The 9,700-nt window shown below is 43.1% G+C and overlaps 1 protein-coding gene across 1 annotated transcript; it reads left to right on the forward strand.

Moving 5' to 3' along the window:
* Positions 1 to 7,289: 7,289 nt before the first annotated feature.
* LOC111867120 (kinesin-like protein Klp10A) lies at positions 7,290 to 8,825 on the forward strand. The gene has a single exon (XM_023856654.1). The coding sequence runs from the start codon at positions 7,290 to 7,292 to the stop codon at positions 8,823 to 8,825; it is 1,536 nt and encodes a 511-aa protein (XP_023712422.1).
* The last annotated feature ends 875 nt before the right edge of the window (positions 8,826 to 9,700 follow it).

A 9,700-nucleotide genomic window follows, 5' to 3' on the forward strand; every position in this document is an offset into this window, starting at 1 on the left:
GGTCTCCATGGCCTCTTACACATTTTTCACAGGGCCATAAGTACGGGAAGAATGTTGAGGAAAATATTCTTTAAAGTGTGCAACTATAAATATATCAGAATAATGACATCATTTTGATAACAGCTGAGAATTTTCCTGATGATACTCAGTCATATTAGGCAAACGCCAGGGAACCTTGATGGATGCCATGTTTGTCTCCTTCCAAATCTTCACCTATGTACCGTTGATGAATTCCCATCAGGCTCGTTCGATGGAATATAATTACTTTAATAAGTGTAGCTGAATAACTGAAACATTTATGGGTTTCATAGTGTTAAATAATTGTTTATTCATTTCTGTAGTGCTCATTTAAATATTTACACTTTCTAATGGCGCAGTGAGGAGAATGTTGTTTCTCTGCTTATATTTATGCAGAATCCATAGTCACGAATTGTCAGAGGCAGTGCGCATGGGACAATAATTCACTATCCATCAACTTCAATAGAAGTTGATAACCCAGACACCTTATTTGTCAGCACTAGTGTTTGATGATGTGCACCAAGAAAAGAGTTATGTTGCAGCGGTCACTGACTTCAAAACACATCCCACGTGTTAAACGTATTTGTTAAGTCAGACATGGCGACCGTTAGGCATTACTTACTGCCAGTTAACTGACTTACTAGATCAGAATTAGTATTTGTTTTCATGAATATCACAAGTCATACGATTAGGCCTAATTAAAAGCTTTAGTTTCAACATCTTTGTGGAGCCGCGATAGCTCAGTCGGTATAGCGACTGGCTACGGGCTGAACGACCGAGGGGTTGGAGTTCCAGTCCCGGTAAGGTCAAGAATTTTCTCTTCTCCACGTCGTTCTGAGTGGCTCTGAGGTCTACGCAGCCTCCTATCCAGTGGGTACCATGGGTAAAGCGGCAGGGGCGTGAAGCTGACCACTCACCTCTAATTAGTGCCGAGGTCAAGAAAATGTGGACGCCTTAATGGCATAGTGCTTACTTAGTTAAGCATAGGGGACAACTTTACCTTTTGCCTCTGAATTCAACGCGATATCTACTTTGCAAGGTCAGAGCTTACCTAAAGTAAACCGATGATATTTACATAATTAAAAAACCCAGGAGTATAATAATATCATTATCAGGCTGGTATAACAGTTCTGAGTAGGAGGAACGCAGTAGGCTTGCGCTCGGGAGGTATTCGGTTGGAATATCGGCTGTGTTACTTGAGATTTCGTGGATTCCCATATTCCCTCCAAGAAAATTTATTAAACCAAAATTTCTTCCTTTTAAATAATTTCCAATCCATCAGACATCCTGTTTTGCAATACTGTGTAGTCCCGAATGATATAGCGTCGTTAAACAATCAAGTAAAATGAACTGTTTAAAAGGTCCTTACAGTACAAGNTACACTTATATTACAGCGCTATCGCTGATTTACATACACTTCATAATCTACTGTTGCACGCACACACTAGACCTCTCCGGATAACGTATTTAAACACTGAAATTAGCGCTTAAGATCACTCCAATTATTGCACGTAGTTAAGGTCTTCAGTCACCCTTTAAATCTTCACATGTCTTCTACGAACTTCCCGTTGCTGTTACTCAAGCACTTAAAACACTCTCAAATACTCCAGAATACTGATCAAATACTCTCCAAATACTGACATCTGTTCTGTCTGTAATTGTCGTTATGTAGCCTCCGCACTAACCACGCAGAAAACAGCCTATATTGTTGGAACGTGTTTACCGACCTATTGCATAGCAACGTTCGCTGCACGGACTCCATAGAAGACGCCGCACTCCCATTGTTTCCTTGCGTGTATTCGGTCGCAAGGTGTTTCGCGGTCAGTTACCTAGCAACGCTGTGTTCATCCACGTCCGAGCCACGAACGTGGCTATATAGTGATTATAAACGGGGTTTGGATTGGTGATTGAATTTATTGACAACTTACAATTGTTAACTACAAGTAATTATAAGGCTTTCGTTAATTTATACACTCCTCACTACAGTCATGTCTTCACCTGCTGTTGCCTGGTAGCGAGTTCCCCTGGGACGTCGAACTATCCCGAATGCCTCGGTTACCAGCGTCTAACGGAAATGGTTCACAACGACTGAACTGCAGCAGTCCTCTTACTGATTGCTCACCAGCTCTCTTCGCTCAACTGCACTACACTCACTCACTGAACGGCCACAACTCAACTCCTCTACTGAACTCTTTGCCGTCTCTTCTCAGTCATCTTCGACTGCCATCTGAAGAGACTTCCTGAATTCTATCTCAGTTTGGCTTGCATCCTCTTCATATAGCCTCGGGTCCGATCCAACAGAAAACACCCTTTTCCAAAAATACCCCTCTTGTTATAGGCCTTTTTTTTATCCATAGACTAGAAATTGACGTCCTTCTATTGTGTTCGCGTTCATCCCCGCGGGAACCTATTTACCGAGCCGTTTTCTAGCAGTGAACTATTCCGTTTTTCAGCCGTCATGTCACAATATATTATCACGTGTATGGGTGACTAAGACGCGGGTTTGGATTCGTAATTGGAATTATGAGATATTTACAGGTCGTAACAACAATTAATTATTACGTTTTCAAGATTACTATAGTTATAACACACAAAGTCTTCAATTCACACGCTGTCTTCACGGGTCAACTTCTAACTTTTCTTCAATTACGAACTCCCTGTGGCTGTCTCCTACCGAGAACTGAACTGAACTGCTGGTGTTATATTGTAGACTTCGTTATATAGCCTCCGCACGGACTACGTATAGAAAACACAGTTCTATTGTTGCATAAGTTAGACCACACAGAGGCCGCGCCATAGTTCAAGCGGTTAGTCCCTGGCTTTCGATCCCGGGTCTGGTCAAGTGGGATTTGTGGTGGAGAAAGAGGCGCTTGGGCAGGTTTTCTCCGAGTACTTCGGTTTCCCCCGCCAGTCTTCATTCCACCAATTGCTCCACAATCACCCTCACCTATCATCTGGGGCTGGTACAATAGGCCAGAAGTGGCCGCAGTACAAGAGACTTAGTCCCACTCCATTAGCAATAAAAAAAAATAGACCACACGGAGAACAAGTCATGTGATTTCTAGCCAGCGTCTTTATTAGTGCGCTGTTGCCTAGCAACGCGCAATAACATTCGTTCACTGAAACACTTCTTCCACTGTTGCACATCGACCGTGTTTACCGAGCCCTTACCTAGAAACTCTTTCAGCAAATCCCTCACAATATATAGTACATGTATGTCTTTGCATATAGGAGCATCCTTACAGGATGGCTGTATCGAAAGTAGCTGTAAACTAGATTATTTCTCAAATATGCTACCTGCAGTATGGAAACGTCTAACCTCATAAATTATCTTCTCGCGCGGTACACGAAACTTTTTCGTATTCCGAAAAGGAAAGTTTTATGAATCGGAAGCATTCTACGCCTTGCTCTTTGTGTAACTCCTTAGAGAAGAGACGTAAATCAAAGTATTTCACGCGACTACACATGCAGAGCAAGGATACAGTTTTCGGTATTCACTTGACTTTAGGTTCGTGATGCATCTCCCGAGAGATAAACTTGGACAAGAATTTTCTTGTTCCTTTTCTTTTGATGTTGTGCTCACTTGGATGTAATATAGAGCCAGAATGATAGCAGGGCCGCTGGAAGGGTATTCAATCTTTCTAATGTTTCGCAATTTATAACGCCCAACAAATACCCCACTTCTTTACGTTATATTGCTTCAGCTCTGTCAAAAGAATAGCGTCCCATTCACTTCAAGGGTGGTCCAACTTCCCAGTCTGTAGGGGCTGGGGTCACTGTCACTTTGAATCACAATTCTCAATTTCTACAGGATGGGAACTAGCAGCTATCAGTATGGGGGGGGGCAGTAGAGACATTAGAAATACAGGTTTTAGTAGGAAAACCAGAATGGACGGTACTGTTTGTGAGTATATATATTATTTATTTATTTATAAAAAGGTAAGGCTATCCCTGCAACAGGCCATGGAGACCCATAGGGTTGTGAGACGTCTAGACAATCGGCTCACAGATGGCGGTTACGTCAGCCTTACGCACCGACCACCCTTTACCATCCAGGAAGATTCCTGGTACTCATTTTCTGTTAGAGGTCCAGCCAACCCCAGGGCTGGAACGATTAGGTAAATTGAAAAATCCAATGACCTCATCGGGAATCGAAACCGCAACCTTCCCTCTTGTAACATAGTGCCTTAACTAACTGCGATACCGTGTGTCCATCCATTTATTCATTTATTTGGAGTCGGGACAGAAAATCCCAGATGAATCAACTCTTAGAAAAAATTATCTACCTTTGCTGTATGAATCTATTTTGGTGTCAGTACGTTCTGACACCGGAGGGAACTGTGTCTGGATATCGGTGGATGAGACAACCGATTTATGTGGCCGATACATGGCAAATTTCGTAGTTGGTAAGCTACATACAGACGAACCCGGCAAATCTGATCTTCTTGCTTGCAAAGTATTAGAGAAAACCAACCATAGCACAAGAGCACGAATTGTAAATGATTCTCTGTGATTACTATGGTCGTCTAAAATTGAGAATAATTGTTGTAAGGTGCTTGTGTTACAGATGGAGCTTCCTATATGTTGAAAGCAGCAAAGGTCTTACAAGTATTTTATCAAAATCTTATACACGTAACCTGTTTAGCGCACTGATTACACCGTATTGCAGGAAAATACGCACACAGTTTTCAGCTGTTAACGATTTAATTGTTGGTGGGGAAAATTGTTTCTGAAAGCAGCAGCTCGTGACCAGTTCTACAAAGATTGCCTACCTCAGGTTCCTCTGCCACCTGAACCTGTCCTAACAAGGTGGGGGACATGGTTATTCGCAGTTTCATTTTATCAGGAGAATTTCAATCAAGTAAAGGAAGTGGTTACAAAACTTGAAGATGAGTATGCATGTGTCCGTGAAGCAAAAGTGATGTTTGGAAGTGATACTGTTTATCAGGATGTGAATTTTATCCATGCACATTTTTCTACAGTTTCAAAAGCCATTGATAGCTTAGAATCTTGTGGTGCACTCCTTCATGACTCACTTCAACTCGTTCAGAAAGCAACTTGTTCACTGAATTCCGCTCCAGGCGAAATTGGAAAGAAAATTAAATTCAAGTTAGAAAAGGTGTTGAATTCGAACCCAGGACTAAAAAAGTTTCAGTCAGTTAGTCAGTACTTGAGTGGAATTAGGGTATCGTTGCCAGATGAATGTTCCGAACCTTCGGCGCCGGTGTATAAATACTGTCCAATCGCGTCAGTTGATGTAGAAAGATCATTCTCAGCCTATAAACTCATTTTAACAGACAATAGACGTGGTTTGTCACTGAAAGACTTCCTGTTGCCTATTGTGATATTATTTTCTGCAGTGAATGATACATGTAAATAGGTGAGTCTGAATGAAGTGACCTGCTTCTTAAGTGCATATTGTTTTGTTTTTGGTGCATATTTTCCCGCTTTTTAGCGCATATTTTAAGTGTTTTAGCGTATAAAGATCTGGGCCCTACGAGTATGCTTGGCCTTCCGTATAGCGCTTACAGCAGGTTATTGAATATTCTTCCCTTTGCACTGTATGTAAGTCCTCTGTCCGTACAAGCTTTGCATGACAGATCGTGCCTATCATAACATATTTTATACTACAACAGCAGCGTAGTCACTTGAACTCTCGTAAGCTTGACCACCGCCAATTTTAAGCGTCTTATATTTTCTATATCTTTCTTCGTCTTGCCCTACACCTCGAACATGTTAATTCTCATGATTTTGTATTGCTTCTGCCATGTACTAGCTTCATCGGTACATATACAGGTATTGGAACTCAGCTGTCCGCCTCAAATATTCTTATATATAGGAGGTAGTCGTGTTCAATAACACAATAATCGTCTTCTGTAGACAGAAAGTGGCGTATATGTATTACATATGTTAAAATAGGCCAAACAAAATGTTTAGCTTTCAATCTGGAGATCGAAGAGTGAAGACGTGAATACATAAGCTGGTGATTCGTTACCAAGATACGCCTAGAGAAAACATTGTACAGGTGTAACCATTGTTGAGAGCGATAACCTAGCAACAAATAGTGAAAGCTGACTGAGAAGACTTAGCGTTGTCTTAGAATATCATGATTAAAACCACCACCATTCCCCTACAGGGCCTGTCATAATATTGTCACGTGTTGAGTGTATAACGCGACAGATAGCTTCACGCCTTAGTGGATATAGCGAATTTTATTCCACACTCGCTCTTACAATCTCACAAGTACTTCCCTCGGCAGTATCACAAATACTAGACTACAAATGCTATACTACAACTGACTGGTTGACTTCCTATTAGTAACGACAGCGCTGCGATGGTGTTACGTCGCCGCTTGGGGGGGGGGTGTCCTGCGTAGCGTAACACGTCACAGTATCATCAGTGGATGACTTCTCTACTGAAGACACCTACTTAGAACAAATTTACATATTACACCTTGTTATCAAGAGTGGATTGTAAATGAGCTATTATTTAAATAAAAATATCGTGATATGCTTGAAATTCGGAATGTTGGAGCCAGAAAAGGCGTCCGTTCCTAGGCAACGTCTTGGTATACACGTTTTCGCTGCAACAGACACTCTGAGAATAATACAGTAACTGTGGAAACGGTGTTTCTATTTGTTATGTTGGCAACTCTCAGATACTGAAATATAATGTTAGAGTTGGCAACATCATAGTAAACAATTTAAGAACTAGGTTATGTCTTGTTACCTAAGTGATGTTTACTGTTGTGTGTAACCACAGTTACGTGTCTAACGACAGTATATTTATATTGTTAAGTGTTACTATGGTTATAAGCCTGTATGTATATATAAGGCGTACTTCTGTATCAAATAGCTCAGTCTTAATAAAGCAGGAGTAGAGTGAACACTGATTCTCACTTATCATTCGATCCACGTGAAGTAACAAAAATAACACTATTGACTTGGATCGAAGCCTAGCAACTGTCTTTACATCGTGTGCTGGAACGAGAGGGTTATAATTCGTTATATTTACCAGTAACGAGTGTTCAGTAAATCTGATAAGTCGATACCCTGCTTCTCGTCACTAACACGTGAGAACTAGTTTCAGAAGTGGTACTGAAGTATATGGATTGGATCGAATCGTTGGACTGCATTTGACTGTGTATCATTTGAGTTGAACCCACGTGACGGTTAATCATGCCGGAATTGGAACCTCCGATAAGCACTGCAAAGAGGATCAAAAATTTTATAAACCTAATCCGAAATATAAAAGGGGCTTTTATAAAGAGGATGAAAGCCTATATTAACAGTGCCATAAGAGCCATTCAGAAGCTGACGGGGACCAATAGAACCCCCAATCGGCCCCAGTATGAGGAGAGAGTGAGGTATCGGGAGGGACACGTCAAATGGTCTGCTGCTCTGGACAGCCATTTAGAACAACAGAGCGCTACCACGGCTCGAGATGTGGAGAACATCTCTCATATATCTACTGCGCCCTCAGTTACGAGCGGTGCTATCAGGAAGCAGAGGTTGCAACAGCAACACAAACCTGAACTGATATCAAAACAGAGAGGAGCAGGACAGGGACAGCGTAGGAATGTGCTGAAGGTGATTGAGCGAATGAAGAAAAACCGCGAGCAGCAACGTCAGCTACAAGCGAAACTGAAAGAGAAGGAACTTCAGATAATGATGCGTCAAGGGAACCCAAACTGGGAGTTTCTGAATATGATAAACCAGTACCGTAGTCGTATTGTGTTCCGCCCTCTGCAAGAGTCAGACCCCGTGGAGGATCATCAGATTACAGTTTGCATTAGGAAGAGGCCGCTTAACAAGAGCGAGTTCGCCAGGCAAGAGGTGGATGTGATCTCGGTGCCCAGTAAAGACGAGATTATTGTACATCAGCCCAAAGTCAAAATGGATCTCGAAAAGTTCTTAGAGAACAAACGCTTCAAATTTGACTACGTTTTTGATGAGACCTGCTGCAATGAGTTGGTCTACAAATATACAGCAAAACCTCTGGTCCAAACAATCTTCGAGGGGGGAATGGCAACATGTTTTGCTTATGGGCAGACAGGAAGTGGCAAAACCCATACAATGGGCGGTGACTTCCGAGGTAAGACACAAGACTGCAAGAAAGGAATCTACGCCATGGTAGCCGAAGATGTATTTAAATTCCTCAAGTCACGTAAGTATAAGAAACTAAACCTGGCGGTATTTGCAAGTTTCTTTGAGATCTACGACAACGATATCTTCGATCTGTTGGCGAATAAAGCCAAAGTGCACATCCTAGAAGATGGTGATCATCAAGTGAATATCGTGGGGCTGACTGAAAAAGTAGTCGACTCAGTTGATGAGGTCATTGAACTGATAGATCGTGGTAACACGGCAAGAGCTTCAGGAAATACATCGGCGAATCGCAATTCTTCACGGTCCCATGCAGTATTCCAGGTTGTGCTCCGGACAACTGGCACCGATCGCATTCATGGCACGTTCTCACTGATCGATCTAGCGGATAATGCGAGGGCAGTAGATATGAATCCTCCGAACAGGCAGACAAAAATGGAAGGTGCGGCGATTAACACGTCACTGATAGTTCTAAAGGAGTGTATCAGGGCGTTAGAAAGGAAAGATGCTCATATCCCATTTGGAGGAAGCAAAATCACTCTAGTGCTCCGAGATTCCTTCATCGGGGAGAAATGCAAGACATGTATGATAGGGACGATTAGTCCAGGCATGGCTTCGTGTGAAGACTCCCTAAACACACTGAGATATGTTGATCGCGTAAAGGAACACAGAGCGACATACAAGCAACGAACAACCTCGTAGAAACCGCACGATGAGATCTCAAAACCCAAGTTGCACAAGTAGAAGGACGAGGTCGGTGCGGATGTTAGGAATCGGCGTACGTACGATTAAGCAAGTTCGACTCGTTGACATTCTGGGCCGTGGCCTGATGCGAATTCGAGACTCGTGGTCACCCCTCCAAAAGTCTCACATTTGCTCGCTGTCCCACAGGATCAAGTTTCTGACGTCCTGCACGACGTCCCTGAGGCAGCGACTTTATAGCGTCACCACCCTTCGAGCAGTTGGCCCACCGCGCCCTTGTTAGAACGCACGGGTACTGCATTTGTAAGGAAGCAGCCCATGCCTTCGTCGACAGGATAAGGGAAAGTTACATTAAACAACAGCGACTCACCTGAGGCGAGAAGACACCGAGCGACGCCCCCAGCTGAATGACGCCAATAGACCAGCTGGAACGTTCATCAGTCTCCGAAGAACGAAGGTCTGACGCCATAAAAGCTATAAGAAGAAACGTCGAGCCCAGTACGGCGTTGCGTTTCCACTCGCGAGTGCAAAAGCGACGTAAGATTCAGAGACCCCTTCGGAACAGAAGACACTTCGGTATTGCTGTTAGCTCCTCGGGACGAACGGTCTTAAGGAGGAAGAAATGTGATATGGTGCCTCAAGGGTGGAATACTGGAACCGGAGAAGACGTCTGTTGGTAACCAAGGGCTTGATAAACACGATTGCCCGGCAACAGATTCCCGATCGATCGAGAGATCGATGAACCGACCGACCGGTCAGTGGGCAGGGGTCTCAGTAGTCAGAGTCGTGAAAGAGAAGCGTGCAGTTAAGGGTCCCACGGGGCCAGGAACCAAGAATGACTGTGGTGGCGAAGACCAACATTCCATTTCCAAGGA

This window comes from Cryptotermes secundus, unplaced genomic scaffold (assembly GCF_002891405.2).
Source record: "Cryptotermes secundus unplaced genomic scaffold, Csec_1.0 scaffold334, whole genome shotgun sequence".
In the NCBI taxonomy this organism is placed as follows: Eukaryota; Metazoa; Arthropoda; class Insecta; order Blattodea; family Kalotermitidae; genus Cryptotermes; species Cryptotermes secundus.

What these genes read in the sequence shown, in the direction of transcription:
- LOC111867120 (XM_023856654.1), top strand. Translation starts at nt 7,290, where the DNA reads ATGAAAGCCTATATTAACAGTGCCATAAGAGCCATTCAGAAGCTGACG.